Below are 23,283 nucleotides of genomic sequence, written 5' to 3' on the forward strand. Positions count from 1 at the left end.
GAGAGAGAGAGGGAGACAGAGAGAGAGGGAGACAGAGAGAGAGGGAGGGAGGGAGGGAGGGAGGGAGGGAGGGAGGGAGGGAGGGAGGGAGGGAGGGAGGGAGGGAGGGAGAAAGCGGGAGATAGAGAGAGGGAGAGAGAGAGAGAGAGGGAGACAGAGAGAGAGAGAGAGAGAGAGAGAGAGAGAGAGAGAGAGAGAGAGAGAGGGAGAGGGAGAAAGCGGGAGATAGAGGGAGGGAGAGAGAGAGAGGGAGACAGAGGGAGGGAGGGAGAGGGAGGGAGGGAGAAAGCGGTAGATAGAAAGAGAGAGAGAGGGAGACAGAGAGAGAGGGAGACAGAAGGGAGGGAGGGAGGGAGGGAGGGAGGGAGGGAGGGAGGGAGGGAGGGAGGGAGGGAGAAAGCGGGAGATAGAGGGAGAGGGAGGGAGACAGAGAGAGAGAGAGAGAGAGAGAGAGAGAGGGCACAGTAATATCGGATTAATATTTTATATGAGTAATATTGATTCGTTTTTATTATCTATTACATATCCTGATTTTTAAGGTACACATATGATTTCAGTCATTTCTGAGCCTGTGTAAGTGGTGCCATTCGTAGTGTGTAGTCTTATACTGACAGTGCAGGTGGTGTTGTCAAAGCCTCGGACAGGCAGAATGACATCAGAGGGAGAGGAGGAGGAGGAGGACCCGGAGGGAGAGGGCACAGGTTCCACTGAACTGTCTGATATCAAACTGCTGGGACGCTGCAGAGAGAAGAAGTGAAAAGAGAGAGAGAAAGAGAGGGAGAGAGAGAGAGAGAGAGAGAGAAAGAGAGGAGAGAGAGAGAGAGAGAGAGAGAGAGAAAGAGAGGAGAGAGAGAGAGAGGGCAAAAAGAGAAGGAGAGAGAGAAAGAAATAGAGAGAGAAGGAGGGAGAGAAAGAGAAGGAGAGAGAAAGAGAGAGAGGAAAAAGAGAAGGAGAGAGAGAGCGAGAAAGAGAAGGAGAGAAAGAGAGAGAGCGAGAGTCATATGACTTTATCAGAGGAACTCGAGGAACAGGACTCAGAGTAAGTGTGTGCATGTGTGTGTGTGTGTGTGTGTGTGTGTGTGTGTGTGTGTGTGTGTGTGTGTGTGTGTGTGTGTGTGTGTGTGTGTGTGTGTGTGTGCGTGTGCGTGTGTGCGTGTGGTGTGTGTATGTGTGTAAGTTTGAGTGTGTGTACAGACAGTACGGTGTGTGTGTGTGTGTGTGTGTTCGGCCTCACCTCGCTGAGCGGTCTCAGGGTGACTGTGTCGCCCTGCTGTGAGTCAGGGAGTGGGTGGAGGTGTGTGTGTTGGTTGGTGGTGGTGGAGACAGGGCGGTCATACTGGGTGGTGCCAGTAGGGACATGCCAGAAGTAGACCTCCGATATGTCTGTGACCTCACGCCAGCCTGGGGGAAGGTCCCCCTCACCCCACACATCTGCTGTATAACACAACCACACACACATTAATACACACACAGACAGTAACAAACATACACACATACACTAATACAACACAAACACACATTCACCTGTAGCCACAGATATACATAATTGTGCATGTAGGCAGACTAAATCGGATAGAGGAAGAAATACACAGACAAATACACACACACACACCTACTACAGTGCACACTCACACAACTTAGACACACTCGAATACACAGACGGTTGTCTAGGTGAAATACACAGACGGTTGTCTAGGTGAAATACACAGACGGTTGTCTAGGTGAAATACACAGACGGTTGTCTAGGTCAAATACACAGATGGTTGTCTAGGTCAAATACACAGACGGTTGTCTAAGTCAAATACACAGACGGTTGTCTAGGTCAAATACACAGACGGTTGTCTAAGTCAAATACACAGACGGTTGTCTAGGTCAAATACACAGACGGTTGTCTAGGTCAAATACACAGACGGTTGTCTAGGTCAAATACACAGACGGTTGTCTAGGTCAAATACACAGACGGTTGTCTAGGTCAAATACACAGAGGGTTGTCTAGGTCAAATACACAGAGGGTTGTCTAAGTCAAATACACAGACGGTTGTCTAGGTCAAATACACAGACGGTTGTCTAGGTCAAATACACAGACGGTTGTCTAGGTCAAATACACAGACGGTTGTCTAGGTCAAATACACAGAGGGTTGTCTAGGTCAAATACACAGAGGGTTGTCTAAGTCAAATACACAGACGGTTGTCTAGGTCAAATACACAGACGGTTGTCTAGGTCAAATACACAGACGGTTGTCTAGGTCAAATACACAGACGGTTGTCTAGGTCAAATACACAGACGGTTGTCTAGGTCAAATACACAGACGGTTGTCTAGGTCAAATACACAGACGGTTGTCTAGGTCAAATACACAGACGGTTGTCTAGGTCAAATACACAGACGGTTGTCTAGGTCAATTCTGAGGTGGTCATCCTGTTCTGTTGTCATAGCAACCCTAATCTCTGTATTAGCACCCAGAGGACACAGGCCTCCCTCCCCTCTTGACTTTTCTCTCTCTTCCTCTCCCCCCTGTCCTCTCTCTTTCCCTCTCTCTATGCCTCTCCTCGTTTCACCCTTCTCTCTCTCCTCTTTTACCTCTCTCCTTCTCCTCTCTTTGCCCCTCTCTCTCTCTACCCTTTCCTCCGTTTACCTTTCTCTCATCTCTTCACGTCTCACTACTCTCTCTCCTTCTGCTCTCCTTCTGCTCTCTCGGTGAATCTCAACCCCCCCTCCCCCTGAACAACTTGCTCTGAGGGCTCTCCGTTGTCACGTGTTGCTGACGGACAATCAGTCAGCCAGCCAGCTAATCAGAACGTGCATAATCCTCTCACCTATTTCTTGTGGGGTGTGAGGGGAGGGGCTCTCCTGGGACAGGGTGGTCCAGCTGGAGTCCTCATCCTCCAGGGGAGACTCCACTTTCGTACCTAGACTACCCAGCTGAGGAGCTCCTCTCTCCGGGCTGAAGGATGATGGGGGGATCTGGAGCAGAAGAGGGGTGCTCTCCTCCCCCCTGGGCTGCTTCTGGGGTGCAGAGCGGGGGAGGTACGGGTTCTCATTGTTGGGGTGCAGCTCCACCTTGATCACTCTGGGCGGGGGAGCCTGTGCACTTCGGGGGGGTTTGGGGGGCGTCTCAACGCTGTGTGGGTAACCCTGGGCCTGGGTTAGGGCCTCCTCTCTGCCCTGAAGTGGGGGGCAACTCTGGATCTTGTTCTCTTGGGCCCAGTTGAGATTGTTTAGGGGAGAGATGGCGGGAGAGTGGACCCCCTGTAGTAAAGGCTGTGCAGCAGGTGGAGTGGCACCCTCTTCCTCTTCGTAATCCTCCTGTTTTGGGGTCTGTTTCTCCTCCTCCGGTCTCTCTCTCTCTTTATCCGAGCTGACCTGGTCTTTCTCAGGGCAGGGGTGCTTCTCATCCCCTTCCTCCTCTTCCTTACTGGGAAGATCTTCTTCCTTATTGCCTCCACTAGGAGAGTCTTCCTCTTTGTTTCCTCCACTGGGTGGGTCCTCTTCCTTTTCATGGAACTCCAGAAAGCTCTTTGTCCTCCGACAGAATGGGGGCGGGTCCTGTGAGTTCTCCCCCTCCATCCAATCAGAGCTGTGTATGGGGGTGATGATGTCATCCTGCTCTTTGACCTCTGTGTTGGTTTTACTCTGCTCCTGTTGCTGTGTCTCGGCCTTCCGCTGCAGGTTGGCACCATCCTTTGCCAGCTTGGAGTTGGTGGAGAAGAATGAGGAAGAGGAGGAGGAGTAGAGAGCAGAGGATGAAGAGGACTTGGTGGGGAGGCGTCTGCCGCTCAGTCCCATGGCGCTATGCACACTGGTCATGGCGTATCTATGGCGACTCTTGGGTAAAGTGGCGGAACTCCCCGTTTCCATGGCGGTAGGGGACTCCTTTATGATGTCATGGCCCAGTAGTTGGTTGTAGGACGAGCGCAGACTGAGGGAGGTGGGAGGGGCGGCAGGGGGACCGCTGCGATTGGCCAAGCCGACAGAAGAAGGGGAGGAGCCACTGCGGGAGAGCGGGGGGGTGTGGACGGACATCATGAGTGACGAGAGGTCAAGAGTTCAACTGGAGAGGGAATCCCTGCAAACCTAGAGAGAAGAAAAAAGAGCTCACTAGGAGTACAACACACACACACTATTTTTACACCCCTTCGATATAAAGATTTTGGTAGCAGGTTAGGAGAGCATTTTCACTAACCCTAACCCTTTTCCTGACCTTAACCTCAGTCCCCTAACCTGCTACGAAAAATAGTGTTTTCCACACACACACACACACACACACACACACACACACACACACACACACACACACACACACACACACACACACACACACACACACACACACACACACACACACACACACACACACACACACACACACACACCAGCTCCAAGCTCTCATAGGAATTCAACATCTGATACGGGTGATGTCGTTCCATTATCCACCACAGTGCTTGAAGGAAACTTGGCCTGACGTCTTCTCCATGTGCAATGAGTTAGGAGGATCACAGGACTGAGTTGGAGGTATAAGGAGTAAAACACAAGACAAGGCAGCATATGACTTTGCCAGTCTAAACGGGAAGCACACATGAATACAGACACTCCGTATGGCTCCATAAAGACCATCAGGTTCACTGGCATTGATCTGTTGCCATGGCACTAGCATGGAATTAAAAGCTTTGTTCAACACAACCCATCGCGAAAGGTTTTATCGACGCACTCTGCCATGTGTTTTGTAATTGTGCCCCAATACAGCAACACCCTCGGTCTCCCTCTTTCTCATCTGGTCAATATGCCGGTTTAAAACACAGTGCCAAACCTTTAACCTGGGTTCTATTTTCTGGACATGCTTGGCAATCATGAGGCTTAGCGCTGTAAATGTAAATATCCACAACCGATGCACCATGCCAAGGCTAATGCTGTTGGAACGTGCACCTATGCTAGGTCAAGATGCTGACATGCTGCAGAGCAGATCCTACTCGCTATCTGACCGTTTCATCTCCCTGGGGCTCAGCTCTGTGTTAGCAACGCCAGGTGGACACAGACAGAGAAAAAGAGAGAGGGGCGACTGGGGAGTATCACTGTTAATTCAGATGCCGTCAGGAAGAGACAAGGTTTTGAGTTTAGGGCTGTCAGTGGTTGGTTTTGCTATACTCGGTCCTTCAGTTCAATCATACTCCTCTCCAACGAATGAACGCACACGCACACGTGCGCACACACACACGCACACGCACACACACACACACACACACACACACACACACACACACACACACACACACACACACACACACACACACACACAGGTAAACAAACAAAAAGGTGGAAAACATGGCCACAGCAGATTTGAAAACAAGACAAGCCCTTGGAAAAAGAGAGAGAGAGGTCCTTTTAAGATAAAATATCTCCACACAATGCACTTTTTCATGAGGGCCCCTCATCCCTTCTCTGGATTTTGTTTTGGTATCAGAGAGCAGCTGTGGGGCTCTTGGAACTCTTCCCTCCTACTCTCTGCTTCTCCCTCTCAGAGATGACACAAATTATGTCAACAAGGTCAATCAGTAGACTACTGTAGACATACTGTAAACTACACTTTTACCAGATACACTACATGACCAAAAGTATGTGGACACCTGCTTGTCGAACATCTCATTCCAAAGTCATGGGCATTAATATGGAGTTGGTCCCCCCTTTGCTGCTATAACAGCCTCCACTCTTCTGGGAAAGCTTTCCACTAGATGTTGGAACACTGCTGCGGGGACTTGCTTCCATTCAGCCACAAGAGCATTAGTGAGGTCAGGCACTGATGTTGGGTGTTCCAATTCATCCCAAATGTGTTCGATGGGGTTGAGGTCAGGGCTCTGTGCAGGCCAGTCAAGTTCTTCCACACCAATCCCGACAAACCATTTCTGTATGGACCTCGCTTTGTGCATGGGGGGCATTGTCATGCTGAACCAAAGGGCCTTTCCCAAACTGTTGCATCAAAGTTGGAAGCACAGAATCATCTAGAATGTAATTGTATGCTGTAGTGTTAAGATTTCCCTTCACTGGAACTAAGAAGCCTAGCCCGAACCATGAAAAACAGCCCCAGACCATTATTCCTTCTCCACCAAACTTTACAGTAGCCACTATGCATTGGGCAGGTAGCGTTCTCCTGATATCCTCCAAACCCAGATTTGTCCGTCGGACTGCCAGATGGTGAAGCGTGATTCATCACTCCAGAGAACGCGTTTCCACTGCTCCAGAGTCCAATGGCGGCGAGCTTTACACCACTCCAGCCTACGCTTGGCAATGTGCATGGTGATCTTAGGCTTGTGTGTAGCTGCTCGACAGTTCTTGTGCTGATGATGCTTCCAGAGGCAGTTTGGAACTCAGTAGTGAGCATTGCCACCGAGGACAGCACTCGCAGTTCTGTGAGCTTGTGTGGCCTACCACTTCGCGGCTGAGCCGTTGTTGCTCCTAGGCATTTCCACGTCACAATAACAGCACTTACAGTTGACCGGGGAAGCTCTAGCAAGGCAGAAATTTGACGAACTGACTTGTTGGAAAGGTGGCATCCTATGACGGTGCCACGTTGAAAGTCACTGAGCTCTTCAGTAAGGCCATTCTACTGCCAATGTTTGGCTATGGAGATTGCATGGCTGTGTGCTCAATTTCATACACCTGGCAGCAACAGGTGTGGCTGAAATAGCCGAATCCACTAATTTGAAGGGGTGTCCGCATAGTTTTGTATATATAGTGTATTTTATACAAAACATGTCCTCATAAGGACATTAAGTCTCTCTCTGTGAAGTTACATTATACCTGCAGCTACTGATTTCAGGACAGTTTTTGGCATTTCTCTCACTATGCAATCTTCCCACTATTTCCTTAGTACTGAGGTAAGCAGAACTGCTGTGAACAGCATAAATACCCTGTCCTGGGCAAAACACCAACACTGACAAGGAAGCAGTTGATAAGGTAACAACTGTCCAATATGCTAATGCTCAAATGCATGCTTTGCATAAATCTCAGAGATGGAGAGAGCTACACTGAGATTGTGTGTTTTTCCTGATGCTGCATGTCTCAATTAGCAGAATAGCACGAGACAAATAGGGGAGAGATATATGTTATTAGAGAGAGAGAGAGAGAGAGAGGACAATGACACAGCAATTTTCAGCAGGGACGCTGAGTTCACATCGCCACTCAGCTCAGCTGTTGTCCTACAACACACACATCTTTGTGTTCCCAACACTGTAGGTCATTCATGAGACCTTGCCAAACATGGTACTACTACCCATATTACAGGAAGTCAACTAACGGTGCCATTTTAAACAGCTGAGAAATATCTGCAAGATTCAGGGCCGGTTATCCGGACACAGATTAAGCTTAGTCCTGGACTATTTCAATGGAGATTGTCCATTGACCATGCTTTTTAGTCCAGGACTAGGGTTAATCTGTGTCTGGGAAACCAACCCTGAAAGAGTAACTGTAGGATGAATCAGGGTCTGGAGTTGAGAGAATAACCAATCATTCACTCTACTGGAGGTGATACCGTCTGGCATCCTCTACATATTGACATACTGGTGAGCCACAAGTGTGAGAGCAGCACTCATGACTCAAAGCAGGTCACAGGTTGGTTCAGTAGGTGAGTTTTCGCCGCTTGATCACAGTTTGATGGAAGAGCAACGCTCACATAACACATCTCAATCGAAATAGGAAAGAGAGCTGTGTTGTGATGTCTATCACACGCTGTGATGAACATATGCTGCTGTGGCATCAATATGAATATTTAACACAGTCACCTCAAACACTGTCTCGATAGATCAGTGCAGTAGCCTTTATTACTGAAACAGGCTTGGGCCAAATCCAGTTAAGAAATATTAAGAAAATACTTTAATGGAATTCGTGTAGGCCTTGAAGGTAGGCCTTAGTAAACATTTTTTTAAAGGTGTTGTAAGCTAATAATTGGATTGTTACCTAATAATAAAGTATACTATATGCTGTATTTATGCCACCAACATAACGCGTCAATAATAGGCTATAGAACCTTCTAACTTATAACCATGTCAAGGAGATGTCACTAAACGGGTGGAGTACCTTTGCATTCCGTTATCGTGCGTTGTAGGATACAGCAGTCTACAGTTCTATCCTTACCGTCATCCTTGTAGCCTCACCGATTTCAATATAAATCAGGCAGGAACGTCCTATATTGCAGAAGGGTCGTCAATCTGTTGTCAATTCCGAAAACAAGCTACAAAGGCAGTGTCAATAACAGACGTAGCACATCTTCTGTTGTCTCTCTCCCACCCAAGATTCTCCCCATCACATCACCGCACTGAAAGGCGAACGGCGCAACGCACTCACAACCCCTACATTTTACGTACATGAATTCACTCACCGCGTTTGACAATCGTGCTTCTATGCCACCGCTTAAACGACGACACTGATATAGGACAGAGAAGTGATGCCCACTTTTCCACACGTACCTACCCGTATCAGATCACATCACTTTCTACCCGGTCTCCTCCGGTGCTGGTACCTAGGCTACGCTACAGCTAGTCTCTCTCTCTCTCTGCGCCACTAACTCCCAAAGCGTCGCGTCGCTCTGGAGCTCCCAGGACCAATCAGAGCGCTGGACGCTGTGTGCACAGAGCCATTCAGCAGAGAGACGCAGAACCAGAGTACCATCATAAAACTAATATTGTTTATAGTGTTATTTAACTAATGGAATAAAAACTCGCAATTCACCGACTTTGCCTAGAGTAGGCTACAACGTTGGCTTCTATAGAAAAAGTAATTGATTGAGAAGTGATTGTGTATACTATTTTAGCCAGAGCCAGCCCCTCAAGAGTGACCAGCTCCCAATAAGAAATGTATCATCTGGAATAAGAAAGTACAGGCCCATCAACTGTTGCAGTGCCACAGGCTATTGTTTAACTCAACAGACAGTCCCCTATCCTAGCCACCTGTGCTTCTACATCTGCATTGCTTGCTGGTTGGGGTTTTAGGCTGGGTTTCTGTATAAGCACTTTGTGACATCTGCTGTTGTAAAAAGGGCTTTATAAATACACTTGATTTAATACCCTTAGTGTAATGACAGAGATTATGTATTTAATTGTTTCGTTTCGAGTTTTAATTTCACGTGCACAAGTACAGTGAAATGCCTTTCTTGCAAGCTCCAAACCCAACAATGCAGTAATCAATATCAATGTAGCACTAAAAATAACACAAGGTAGAACAAAAACACACGAAAAATAAAAGTAAGAAGAATACGAGAAAGTAAGAAGCGATTTACAGGGTCCGTTCCAATACCATATTTATAATGTGCAGGTATAATGGAGTGATAGAGGTAGATATGTATAGTGGTAAGATGACTAGGCATCAGGATATATGATAAAACAGAGTTGCAGCAGCACAAATTAAGATTGTATGTGAGTGTGTCTAGAGCCAGTATAAATGTGTGTGCATGTGTAATGGCAATTTCAATGTTTGTGCTTTTCTGATAACTAATTTCTGTGTTCTATTCATGTGCTGTTCTATAAACCAATTTCTGTGTTCATGCAAGTGGTTGACTGAACGAATCCTCACTTATCAGTAGCTGCGATTTGGCAGTACGCCCAGAACCTTGTTTAGAGAACGAAAGATATCTCAGTTTTAAGGTCTCAGCTTAGAGAGAAGAAGCCTCGTGAGGTATTGGTCGGTCACATGAATGAAACAAAGCAGTAATTAATTATGCTAAATCATGCAAACATAACTTGTTTGTGTATAGACGTATATAAGACAACTGCTGGTACTGCCCAGGCAGAGCTCCTGATTGACATGTGTACTATGGTGCATTGAGCTGGTTGGAACCTCTCCAGCGTACTGACGAATAAACAATGACTAATATTAAGATTGACTTGGAGTGTCCCTGTGTATGTCAGTGTGTGTGCATAGAGCCCTGTGAGGGTGCATTGAGACAGTGCAAAAAATACAAATAAAAGGTCACCTCAGATAGATCGGGGCGGCAGGTAGCCTAGTGGTTAGAGCATTGGGCCAGTATCGGAAAGGTTGCTAGATTGAATCCCCGAGCTGACAAGGTAAAAATCTGTCGTTCTGCCCCTGAACAAGGCAGTTAAACCCACTGTTCCCCAGTAGGCCGTCATTGTAAATAAGAATTTGTTCTTAACTGACTTGACTGGTTCAATAAATAAAATAGCCTGTGTGGCCATTCTGTTAGATATTTAGGCGTCTTAATGCTTGGGAATGGAAGCTGTTCAGGAGCCTGTTAGTGTCAGACTTGATGCACCGGTACCACTTGCATCAATAAGGGATCATAGCTTTCACCTGGATTCTTCCCATCTGTGCGCGTGTGAGTGGACCATTTTTAGTCTTTAGTGATTTGGACACCGAGGAACTTGAAACTTTCGACCAGCTCCACTGCAGCCCTGCGATGTGGATGGGGGCGTGCTCAGCCACGTTTCCTGTAGTCCACGATCAGCTCTTTGGCCTTACTGACGTTGATGGGAGGTTGTTGTCCCGGGACCACACTTCCAGGTCACGGACCTCCTCCCTATAGGCCGGCTCATCTTCACCGGTAATCAGGCCTACCACCGTTGTGTCGTCAGTAAACTTGATGGTGTTGGAGTCGTGCGTGGCTACGCAGTCGTGGGTGAACATGGAGTACAGGATATTAAGCACGTAGCCCTGTGGGGCCCCCGTGTTGAGGGTCAGCGTGGCGGAGGTGATGTTGCCTACCCTCACCACCTGGGGTCAGCCTGTCAGGAAGTCCAGGATCCATTTGCAGAGTGAGGCGGGTCCTAAGCTTGGTGATGAACTTGGAGGGGACAATGGTGTTGAACGCAGGGCTGTAGTCAATGAACAGTATTCTCACATTGGTATTCCCCTTACCTAGGTTGGTGAAGGCAGTATGGAGTGCAATTGAGATTGCGTCATCTATCGATCTGTTGGGGCGGTATGCAAATTAGAGTGGGTCTAGGGTGTCTGGGATGATGGAGTTGATGTGTGGCATAACCAGCCATTCAAAGCACTTCACGATTACAGAACGAGTGCTGCAAGGCAGTAGTCATTGTGGCATGAAGCCTTAAGAGTTCTTGGGAGCAGGAACGATGGTGGTCATCTCGAGACAATGGGGTTTACAGACTGGGACAAGGAGACATTGACAATTACCGTGAACATGCCTGCCAGCTGATCTGTGCATGCTCCGAGAACGCGCCGTGGAATACCGTCTGGCCCCCTGATTAAAGACCTTACTCACGTCAGCCTCGGAGAGCGAGATCAGCCAGTCCTCGGGGTCGGTGGGGAACCTCACGCATGGTATGTCGTTATTGTCGAAGCGTGCATAAAAGAGTTCGTCTGGAGGAGACAGCGTTGGGCAGATCACGGCTGGGTCTTCCTTTGTAATCCGTAATGGACTGTAGCCCCTCGCCACATGCAGCGAGCGTTGAAGCCTGTGTAGTATTATTCCACCTTATTCCTAAATTGTCCTTTTGCGTATCTGATGACTCTGCGGAGGTCGTAGCGGGACTTCTTGTACTTGTTCCTGTCTTAAGCCGCAGCCTCAAGAGTTGTCTGCGATAGAGCTTACTCTAGGCTTTGACAACAATGTAGTTTCCCCAGATACTTAATGACATTTTCTGCACAGCTCAATGACACACAGACTGGGTTGTATAAAACAGCTTCATATTTTTATTGGTGTTAGACACCTTGTGAGTTCAGCAACAGTAGTGTTCCTAAAGCATGAGAAAATACAACATACAGTAATTTATGAATGAAAACACATACATGTACATCATACACAGCCTCAAGGTAAAGCCCAGGCTCCGTTAGAGAGTATATTTATGTTTTCAATTACTGGACAGAGTTGGATAGTTAAGCCCTGATAATAAATGGCAACATTGTTGGTAGTTCATGATAAACTTATTCTGAAAAAAGGACAAAAATAAAATCACTTTTCATTCATTCTTCTAACCTAACTGTATGCCATGTATAGACAGTACTTTAAACGGGGTCAAGTAAACACCAAAGACACTGTACTTAGAGGCATAGCAGGCTAAGGCACACGTGACACTAAGTGGCCAGTTTATTAGGTACACCACTCCATTCACAAAAATGGTTCGATCCTACAGACAGTGAGTCACGTGGCCGTGGCTTGCTTTATAAAGCAGACAGGCATTGATGCATTCAGTTACTGTTCCATTGACATTAGAATGGACAAAACGAGTGACCTAAGCGACTTTGCGCGTGGTGTGATCGTCGGTGACAGGCACGCTGGTTCCAGTATCTCTGGGATTTTCACGGGTTTACCGAGAAGGGTGCGACAAACAAACATCCAGTCAGCAGCAGTCCTGTGGGCAAAAACAGTTCGTTGATGAGGTCGAAGGAGAATAGCAAGAATTGTGCAAGCGAACACTCCTATCAGCTAAAAACAAGAAGCAGCGGCTCCAATGGATCACCAACACTGCTGCAACTGAAGAGTGGAAAAACTTTGCCTGGTCCGACGAATCCCAGTTCCTGTTGCGTCATGCTGATGGCAGAGTCAGGGTTTGGCGTAAACAGCTTGAGTCCACGGCCCCACCCTGCCTGGTCTCAATGGTACAGGCGGATGGCGGTGGTGTAATGTTTTCCTGGCAAATGTTAGATCCCTTGATACCCATGCTCCCTGTGCTCCAGGAGTGTGGGAGGGGGAGGGTGGGGCCACTGGAGGCTGGGACAGGGGAGGTGAGGGTGGAGAGTGGTTCCCGCAGACGGTCCGCTACAGAGAAGCACGGACAAGAGCGGATAGAGCGCAGGACGGCATCTTCTAGAGGGAGATCATATCATAAGATTGTACTTCATTCAGATTAGTGTAAATAAGAGGTTTTAGGGCAAATAGGCTAAGTGCAAATCTGAATTGAGTGAGAGTGTGTGTATCCTTACCCTCCACTCCACACGGGGGCGTCAGTAAGGTCTTGGCCTGGCTGTTTCCTGCCTGGGCAGCCCGCTGATAGAACCCTACTGCTGTTCTGAAACACTGAGGCACCCCGAACCCACTCTCATAACACTGGCCCAGGAACAGCAGGGCCTCGCTGTCCTACACATACCGATAGAGAAACACACATATGATTCACATTACACTGAACTGAGAACAGGTTATGATGGATGAGTGAGATATAATGACAGTTGTTGAGTTTAAGTGTAGAGGATGTCACTCACTCCGCTCTCTGCTGCCATCTTCAGGTAGTGCACCCACCGACTTACGGCCGTCTCTGACTGGCTCCTGTGAGAACAGGGAACCCAGATACACTTGGGCCTGAGAGAGAGGGGAACGAGAGAAACAGGAAGACAGAATAAGACGACTTAAAATCATTGACTTTCAATGTCGTCTTTTCGGCCAATTACACAATCATAACACACACTTCCTTCACACTCACCTCTTTCAGTCCAGCTGAGGCAGCCTGTTGCAGCAGGCTGATGGCTGAGTCCAGGTCCTGTTGTGTGCTTTGCTGCCCTCTGCTGCTGAGGAGGAGTTTGGCACAGCGGTACTGAGCCTGACTGTGACCCCCAGACGCTGCCTGCCTGTAAAAGTGAAGAGCCTGGAGAGGGAACACGATGAGGGGAGAAATGGGACAGAGAATTACGAATGTCACCAATGTTAAAAGTCCAGATTTGGACTGTGTGTCGTACATTTGATTGTGTGAGTGTCAGTGTGTATGTGTGAGTTACAAGTGTTTCTTACCTTCTCCCCGTCTTTGCCTACTCCCCTGCCTTTCTCGTAGCAGACTCCAGTGTTGAACTGGGCCTTGCAGTAACCCTGTCTGGCTGAGGCCAGGAAACAGGAGAAGGCTGCATCATAGTCCCCAGTCGTAGCACTCTCCAGACCGATGATGTTGAGGACTACAGGAACGCTGGAGTCGGCCACCTGCTGGAGGTTCTGGGCCGCCCCTGCTAGAGCATCCTAAAGATCACAGGATCAGAGGTCATGAACAGGAAGCCGCTTCACAATCAGACAGGAGTTAAACAGAGAATCAGCCTAAAAACATACCTGGTCATTCTGCTGCGGAGGCGGTTCTCGCTTTGTGGCTCTGCGTTTGTCTTCAGGATGGGAGGACTTTGAGAAGGACGTCTCCTCTGTAACATGGGAAGATTCAAGACTAAAATGTATGCATGCATTTAGGCCTGTGTTTGTAAATCAAGTAATCTGGTAGGCATGAATATGTAAAGACAAACTATAACTCTAATAACTATACGAGTACAATTTCATTGATTCATAAGAGAAATATAGTTACCCTGACCAAACACTGTTAGAATGTAAAGGGCGGCAGGTAGCCTAGAGAGGAGAGCCAGCAACCGGAGGGTTGCCAGTTCGAATCCCGGGTCCGACGGGAAAAGTCTAGCAGGAAGTGAGCTGGCAACCAAGGGCTGCTGGTATTAATTCCTAGATGCCATCGAGAAAGGCACTTAAACACCACAACAACAGCACCTCTCCAAAACCTGTGTGTGTGTGTCGTTCGGAGAGGTCGGGTTAAAAGCGTCAAATAAAGTCACATTTTGGTTGAGACCTTGTCTGCAATTGGCCAATTAAGTGATGTTAATCTCTTGAAGGTAGAATGTGAGACTGACCTCTTCCAGAGGAGTGGTGACGGTCAGCGAGGAAGCCGTCAGCGATCACGTCTTCATGGAGCTGGTCAGAGCTGCTATAGCTGTTACTACTACCGCTGGTGCTGCGTTGCTGGGCCTGCTGTCTCTGCGGCAGACAGCTCACACTCCTCCCTCTGGGCAGCACATCACAGCGAGACACTGGACGTACACAAACGGAAGGAGATCAGACTCATTCTGCATTCATGTACTTTTAGAATGCTCTCACACACACACAAAAGGGGAGTTTCAGAGTTTCCACATCCATCTGAATGTCACACCTTAAAATCATTCACTGGATGAATTGCTTGGGATTCTAGTGGTTGTGGAGTAACTCACGCATCTCCAGTAGGACGCGGAAGTCAAACTTCTGCAGGGTACCCTGTACGGCCAGGCATCCTGTGTTGGGATTGGGTTCGGCCCCAAAGGAGACCTGAGAGTGGACCCTCCTACAGATCTGCATCAACAGAACGGCAGCTGCCCCCTAGAGAAAGAGAAAGGTCATACAGAGTGACGGTTTACTGGGAATGTTGGGTAATATGTTTGTGACTGCGTGTTGGTTTCGTGGCCAGGTCATACCCAGCCCACAGCATCCAGGGCAGTGTAGCGCTGGAGCCCATCGTAGCAAAACTGAGAGCTCCTCTTCTTCCACCTCTTGTCTCCATCCTCCCCTTTCTGAGAGCTGAGAAAGATGGAAAGAGAAAGTGGAAAGAGTAAGAGAGAAAATAAAAAAATGGGTGATATGAGTGACATTTTTATAGACTTGTAGAGTTGTATTAAGCCATCACGGCAGGAGCCTCAAAAGAGTCACGAGAGAGGATGTTTGTCCCCATTTCCCCCCCAACAGTAGTCTACATGCACAGCAGAGACAGGCCAGGGCCCACAGGATGATGCAACCAGCTGCAAGGCTAGCGAGGAGCGAGGAAAATGAAGGGATGAGGTACCTGGTGTCGGGGGAGTGCTGGCCGGAGGAGAGGAAGGTGGAGGAGTGGATGACCTCATCCTCCACGTGATGATTCTGAGACAGGCGCAGGGGGGCGTTGCCATGGCACCGGCTAAAAACTGGGGGCGGCAAGTTGGGTTGTGTTGAGTTAGCCTGGAAGATACTGCTGATACCATCTGCATTTTTGCTGCACATTTAATAGTGGGTTAAAGTCACATGCAGAGCACAAGCATTATCCTTTTTTTCATATTTCATATGCATTTTAATAGGAGGCATTCTTAAGTAGTTGTGTTTTCTGTGCAACACAGGTCTTTATCGTCATAAGGATGTTCAAACAAACCACAAAACATAAGGTGTCACTAAACAGGTTACAGCAGCGGTTGGTTAGTCAATGTTTTGTAAACAGACCCCCAACCAGCTGAGACCAAAACAGGCTGGCTGATCACGGTTGGCACGGTGGAGGCTAGCCAACGGAACTCAACTCCATGATTAGAGTTGCCTGGAAACCCGACGTTGAATTGCATAGAATTCATCTTCGGGCAGAAATGAGCGTTTGACTCAGGAAAGTTTCCTCTCACGACCTCTACAAGCCAGAATGTTGAATAAAATGATATTTTAACGTACTTCACCGGTTGTCCACGAGACAATATAATATCCACGAGACAATATAATATGCACAGATAAGTAGAATTACATCAACTTTCCAAAGAACTGATAGTGCATTCATGTTTCCTGTCACCTGAAGCATGCACATAACCATAAACATTTGCATGAGCTCTGCAAGTATGCATGCATCTCGTGAATCTATTTTTATCTTGTGCGCTTGCTTAAGGTGATAGAAATCGGAATACACTACCAGTGCTTTGAAAAGTTTGTGACTATATACTAAACAAAAATATAAAAATGCAACATGTAAAGTGAACATTTTTTCATAGGCACAAAAAGCTTACTTCTCTCAAATTTTGAGCACAAATTTGTTAGCATTCCTGTTAGTGAGCATTTCTCCTTTGACAAGATAAATCAATCCACCTGACAGGTGTGGCATATCAACAAGCTGATTAAACAGCATGATCATTACACAGGTGCACCTTGTGCTGAGGACAATAAAAAGGCAACTCTAAAATGTGCAGTTTTGTAACAACACAATGTCACAGATGTCTCAAGTTGAGGGAGCGTGAAATTGGCATGCTGACTGCAGGAATGTCCACCAGAGCTATTGCCAGATAATTGAATGTTCATTTCTCTACCATAAGCCGCCTCCAACGTCCTTTTAGAGAATTTGGCAGTAGGTCCAACCGGCCTCACAACTGCAGACAACGTGTATCCACGCCAGCCCAGGACCTCCACACCTGGCTTCTTCCCCTGTGGGATCATCTGAGACCAGCCACCCGGACAGTTGATTAAACTGTGGGTTTGCACAGTTTCTGCACAAACTGTCAGAAACTGTCTCAGGGACGTTCATCTGCGTGCTCGTCGTCTTCACCAGGTCTTGACCTGACTGCAGTTCTCTGTCGTAACCGACTTCAGTGGGCAAATGCTCACCTCCGATGGCCACTGGCACGCTGGAGAAGTGTGCTCTTCACAGATGAATCCTGGTTTCAACTGTCCCGGGCAGATGGAGTCGTGTGAGTGAGAGGTTTGCTGATGTCAATGTTGTGAGCAGAGTGCCCCATAGCGGCGGTGGGGGTATGGTATGGACCAGGATAAGCTACGGACAACACAATTGCATTGTATCAATGGCAATTTGAATGTACAGAGATACCATGAAGAGATCCTGAGACGCATTGTCATGTCATTCATCCGCCGCCATCACATCCATGTTCCAGCATGACAATGCATGGCCCCATGTTGCAAGGATCTGTACACAATTCCTAGAAGTGGAAAATGTCCCAGTTCTTTCATGGCATGCAAACTCACCTGACCTGTCACCCATTGAGCATGTTTGGGATGCTCTGGGTCGAAGTGTGTTCCAGTTCCCGCCGATATCCAGCAACTTCAAGAAGCCATTGTAGAGCGAGACAACGTTCCACGATCAACAGCCTGATCAACTCTATGTGAAGGAGATGTCGCACTGTAAGAGGCAAACGGCGGTCACACCAGATAGAGACTGGTTTTCTGATCCACGCCTCTACCTTTTTTTAAGGTACACTACATGACCAAAAGTATGTGAATACCTGCTCGTCGAACATCTCATTCCAAAATCATGGGCAATAAAATGGAGTTGGTCCCCCCTTTGCTGCTATAACAGCCTCCACTCTTCTGGGAAGGCTTTCCACTAGATGTTGGAACATTGCTGCGGGGACTTTCTTCCATTCAGCCACAAGAGCATTAGTGAGGTCGGGCACTGACGTTGGGCGATTAGGCCTGGCTTGCAGTCTGCGTTCCAATTCATCCCAAAGGTGTTCGATGGCGTTGAGGTCAGGGCTCTGTGCAAGCCAGTCAAGTTCTTTCACACCGATCTCAACAAACCATTTCTGTATGGACTTCACTTTGTGCACGGGGGCATTGTCATGTTGAAAAAGGAAAGGGCCTTCCCCAAACTTGCCACAAATTTGGAAGCACAGAATCATCTGGAATGTCATTGTATGCTGTAGCAGCCCCTGACCATTATTCCTCCTCCAAACTTTATAGTTGACATTATGAATTTGGGCAGGTAGCGTTCTCCTGGCATCTGCCAAACCCAGATTCCTCCGTCGGAATGCCAGATAGTGAAGCGTGGTTCATCACTCCAGAGAACACATTTCCACTGCTCCAGAGTCCAATGGCGGCGAGCTTTAAACTACACCAGCCAACGCTTGGCATTGCACATGGTGATGTTAGACTTGTGTGCATCTGCTCTGCCATGGAAACCCATTTCATGAAGCTCCCAACGAACAGTTCTTGTGCTGATGTTGCTTCCAGAGGCATTTTGGAACTTGGTAGTGAGTGTTGTAACTAGAGGTCGACCGAATTCAAGTTTTCATAACAATCGGTAATCGGCATTTTTGGACGCCCGATTATATTGCATTCCACGAGAAAACTGCGTGGCAGGCTGACCACCTGTTACGCGAGTGCAGCAAGGAGCCAAAGTAAGTTGCTAGCTAGCATTAAACTTATCTTATAAAAAAAACTTCAATCTTCACATAATCACTAGATAACTACACACGGTTGATGATTTTACTAGGTTAACTAGCTTGTCCTGCATTGCATATAATCAATGCGGTGCTTGTTAATTTATCATCGAATCACAACCTACTTCGCCAAACGGGGGATGATTTAACAAAAGCGCATTCGCGAAAAAAGCACAATCGTTGCACGAATGTACCTAACCAAAAACATCAATGCCTTTCTTAAAATCAATACACATTTTTTAAAACCTGCATATTTAGTTAAAAGAAATGTATGTTAGCAGGCAATATTAACTATGGAAATTGTGTCACTTCTCTCGCGTTCATCGCACACAGAGTCAGGGTATATGCAACAGTTTGGGCCGCCTGGCTCGTTGCCGAACTAATTTGCCAGAATTTTACATAATGATAACATAGAAGGTTGTGCAATGTAACAGCAATATTTAGACTTAGGGTTGCCGCCCGTTCTATAAAATACGGGACGGTTCCGTATTTCACTGAAAGAATAAACGTTTTGTTTTTTAAATGATAGTTTCCGGATTTGACCATATTAATGACCAAAGGCTCGTATTTCTGTGTTTATTATATTATAGTCTATGATTTGATAGAGCAGTCTGACTGAGCGGTGGTAGGCGGCAGCAGGCTCGTAAGCATTCATTCAAACTTAACTGCGTTGTCCCAGCAGCTCTTAGCAATGCTTGAGTCACAGTGCTGTTTGACCTCAAGCCTATCAACTCCTGAGATTAGGCTGGCAATACTAAAGTGCCTATTAGAACATCCAATAGTCAAAGGTATATGAAACACAAATGGTATAGAGAAAAATAATTCCTATTATAACTACAAGTTAAACTTCTTAACTGGGAATATCATATGTTCTCATGTTCTGAGCAAGGAACTTAAACGTTTGCTTTTTTACATGGCACATATTGCACTTTTACTTTCTTCTCCAACACTGTGTTTTTGTATTATTTAAACCAAATTGAGCATGTTTCATTATTTCTTCGAGACCTAATAGATTTTATTTATGTATTATATTAAGTTAAAATAAAAGTGTTCATTGATCATTCAGTATTGTTGTAATTGTCATTATTACAAAATATAAATAATAATTTGGCTGATTAATCAGTATCGGCTTTTTTTGGACCTCCAATAATAGGTATCAGCGATGAAAAAAATCAGAATCCGTCAACCTCTAGTTGCAACCAAGGACAGACAATTTTTACATGTTTCAGCGGTCCCGTTCTGTGAGCTTGTGTGGCCTACCACTTCACTGCTGAGCCGTTGTTGCTCCTAGATGTTTCCACTTCCCAACAATAGCACTTACAGTTGACCAGGGCAGCAATTTGACTTGCTGGAAAGGTGGCATCCTATGACGGTACCAAGTTGAAAGTCACTGAACTCTTCAGTAAGGCCCTTCTACTGTCAATGTTTGTCTATGGAGATTGCATGGCGGTGTGCTCAATTTTATACATCTGTCAACAAAGTCTGTGGCTGAAATAGCCAAATCTACATAAACAATATATACAAAAGTGTCTTTATTCCCAGTCATGTGAAATGAATAGATTAGGGCCTAATTAATGTATTTCAATTGACTGATGTCCTTATATTAACTATAACTAAAATCTTTGCAATTGTTTCTTCTAACGTTTATCTTTGTGTTCAGTGTACTTTGCTGTGGGTATGTTGTCTCGTATTATTTCCGCCAAAAGGACCACCCGGACCGGTAAAGTATGTTAATAACATATAATTTCATTAAACATTCTGGCTTGTAGAGGTCGTGAGATAACTTTCCTTATTCAAAATGTCTGGCCGACGTAGAATTCTATGTAATTCTCCGTCGGATTTCCAGTCAACATTCAAGTTGAGCTTAATCGGCTAGGTGAAGGCAGTGTCAATTTAAGTACCCATATAACAACGATTTGTGGAGCAGAAAGTAGTACCTAAATGCTGGTTTACGTATACATAGAGCATGATCTGCCCCAGTTTTAAAAACAGACTTCCTGCATAAGTTAGTGCATTCTGGAACTTTAGAGAACTTACGAGCTAGCAAACATGTCAATGATTTTAGTTCGTGCGCATAACACTAACGTTACTCTCATGCCAAATCAAATATTAGCTAGCTGGACAGCTAATTGATTTGCAAATCTAGATAAAACAAGATTACACTTCTATAGACAAATCTAGCAAACTTCGACCCGAGTGCATAAACAAGGCTGGCTAGCTAACGTTAGCTAAAGTTAATGGAGAAAATTGTTAATGATATTAAGTTTACCTCTTCCAACGAACCCTTGTACTCTCCACATGTTTCGTTGTCCTAGAGCGAGTCTCAATATTAATATTTGTACATAATTGCGCTAAATGAGTCTCTTAAAAAAATATTCAGGGGAGTTTTCTCTCCATGAGTACAGTAACGTTAGCTCTAGCTAAATAGAAATATTATGTATTGAACAGTCACGAATTATTTAGAAAGGTGGCGGGCAACGTCACCCGGAAATAGCAAAACGTGAAATGACGCAAGAAGGTTGTTTGCGGTTACACATTGCCATCTAGCGGCTGTCATGGTTAGAACAAATCTAATAAAAAATGTTTAACATTTATTTAACTAGGCAAGCCAGTTAAGAACAAATTCTACTTTACAATGACGGCCTATCCCCTAGCCCGGACGACGCTGGGCCAATTGTGCGCCGCCCTATGGGACTCCCGATCAGGGCCGGTTGTGATACAGCCTGGGAACGAACAAGGGTCTGTAGTGCCTTAGACGCTGCACCACTCGGGAGAACTAAATCAAATCAAATCAAATTGTATTTGTCACATGCGCGAATACAACAGGTGTAGTAAAACTGACTTTGAAATGCTTATTTACTGGCCCTTAATTAACTAACGATGCAGTTTTAAGAAAAATGAGAGTTAAGAAAATATTAAAGCGCAACAATACAGTAACAAATCAAATTGTATTGTATTGGTCACATACACATATTTAACAGATGTTATTGCTGGTGTAGCGAAATGCTTGTCTTCCTAGCTCCAACAGTGCAGTAGTACAGTATCTAACGATTCACACAAATTTAAAAGTAAAATAATGGAATTAAGAAATATATAAATATTAGGATGAGCAATGTCGAAGTGGCATTGGCTAAAATACAGTAGAATAGAATACAGTATATACATGTGAGATGAGTAAAGCAGTTTGTAAACATTATTAAAGTGACGTGTTCCATTATTAAAGTGACCAGTGATTCCATGTCTATGTATATAGGGCAGCAGCCTCTAAGGTGCAGGGTTGAGTAGCCTGGTGGTAGCCGGCTAGTGATGGCTATTTAACAGTATGATGGCGTTGAGATAGATGCTGTTTTTCAGTCTCTCGGTCTCAGCTTTGATGCACCTGTACTGACCTCGCCTTCTGGATGATAACGGGGTGAACAGGCAGTGGCTCAGGTGGTTGATGTCCTTGATGATCTTTTTGGCCTTCCTGTGACATTGTGTGCTATAGGTGTCCTGGAGGGCAGGCAGTGTGTCCCCGGGAATGCGTTGGGCAGACCGCACCACCCTCTGGAGAGTTCTACGGTTGCGGGCGGTGCAGTTGCCGTATCAGGCGGTGATACAGCCCGACAGGATGTTCTCAAATGTGCATCTGTAAACGTTTGTGAAGGTCTTAGGGGCCAAGCCGAATTTCTTCAATCTCCTGAGGTTGAAGAGATGCTATTGCGCCTTCTTCACTTCACTGTCTGTGTGGGTGGACCATTTCAGATTGCCAGTGATGTGTACGCCGAGGAAGTTGAAGCTTTCCACCTTCTTCACTGCGGTCCCGTCGATGTGGATAGGAGCGTGCTCCCTCTGCTGTTTCCTGAAGTCCACAATCAGCGCCTTCATTTTGTTGACGTTAAGGGAGAGGTTATTTTCCTGGCACCACTCCGCCAGGGCCCTTACCTCCTCCCTGTGGGCTGTCTCGTCATTGTTGGTAATCAGGTCTACTACTGTTGTCATCTGCAAAGTTGATGATTGAGTTGGAGTCGTGTATGGACACGCAGTTATGGGTGAACAGGGAGTAAAGGAGGGGACTGAGTACTCACCCTTGTGGGGCCCCTGTGTTGAGGATCAGCGAAGTGGAGGTGTTGTTTCCTACCTTCACCACCTGGGGGCGGCCCGTCAGGAAGTCCAGGACCCAGTTGCACATGGCGGATAGGGCAGTGTGCAGTGCGATGGCGATTGCATCGTCTGTGGATGTATTGGGGCGGTAAGAAAATTGAAGTGGGTCTAGGGTGTCAGGTAAGGTAGAGGTGATATAATCCTTAACTAACCTCTCAAAGCACTTCATGATGACAGAAGTAAGTGTTACGGGGCGATAGGCATTTAGTTCAGTTACCTTTGCTTTTAGGGTACAGGAACAATGGTGGACATCTTGAAGAAAGTGGGGACAGCAGACTAGGATAGGGCAAGATTGAATATGTCCGTAAACACTCCAGCCAGCTGGTCTGCACATGCTTTGAGGACGAAGCTAGGGATGCCGTCTGGGCCGGCAGCCTTGCGAGGGTTAACACACTTAAATGTCTTACTCACGTCTGCCATGGAGAACGAGAGCCCACAGTTCTTGGGAGTGGGCCGCGTTGGTGGCACTGTGTTATCTTCAAAGCGGGCGAAGAAGGTGTTT

The 23,283-nt window shown here is 46.5% G+C and overlaps 2 protein-coding genes across 10 annotated transcripts in view; both read right to left on the reverse strand.

The window, feature by feature from the left end:
* Window positions 1–8,542, reverse strand: part of apbb2a (amyloid beta (A4) precursor protein-binding, family B, member 2a) — a 47,634-nt gene extending 39,092 nt beyond the window's left edge. For 4 of the 9 annotated variants that reach the window (XM_014199815.2, XM_014199813.2, XM_014199814.2 and 1 more), the window contains exons 1-4: window positions 8,368–8,542; window positions 2,816–4,073; window positions 1,235–1,434; window positions 613–738 (exon numbers count right to left, since the gene is read on the reverse strand). In XM_014199815.2, the coding sequence (XP_014055290.1) occupies window positions 613–738; window positions 1,235–1,434; window positions 2,816–4,025 (1,536 nt within the window). In that variant the 5' untranslated portion in view covers window positions 4,026–4,073; window positions 8,368–8,542. Of the gene's footprint in view, window positions 1–612; window positions 739–1,234; window positions 1,435–2,815; window positions 4,074–8,066; window positions 8,086–8,123 lie in introns of those variants that run through there. The other 5 variants (XM_014199809.2, XM_045718152.1, XM_014199811.2 and 2 more) reach the window with 5 other exon arrangements.
* A 3,092-nt stretch (window positions 8,543–11,634) lies between these two features.
* dele1 (DAP3 binding cell death enhancer 1) lies at window positions 11,635–21,116 on the reverse strand. The gene is given in 12 exon segments (XM_045718155.1): window positions 11,635–12,768; window positions 12,888–13,041; window positions 13,164–13,196; window positions 13,198–13,260; window positions 13,382–13,543; window positions 13,687–13,905; window positions 13,993–14,078; window positions 14,571–14,747; window positions 14,925–15,069; window positions 15,165–15,267; window positions 15,530–15,647; window positions 20,908–21,116. Coding segments are annotated over 12 exon segments (1,569 nt in total). The 5' UTR covers window positions 20,939–21,116; the 3' UTR covers window positions 11,635–12,490.
* Window positions 21,117–23,283: the final 2,167 nt, after the last annotated feature.

Source organism: Salmo salar, chromosome ssa05, assembly GCF_905237065.1.
Source record: "Salmo salar chromosome ssa05, Ssal_v3.1, whole genome shotgun sequence".
Classification (NCBI taxonomy): Eukaryota; Metazoa; Chordata; class Actinopteri; order Salmoniformes; family Salmonidae; genus Salmo; species Salmo salar.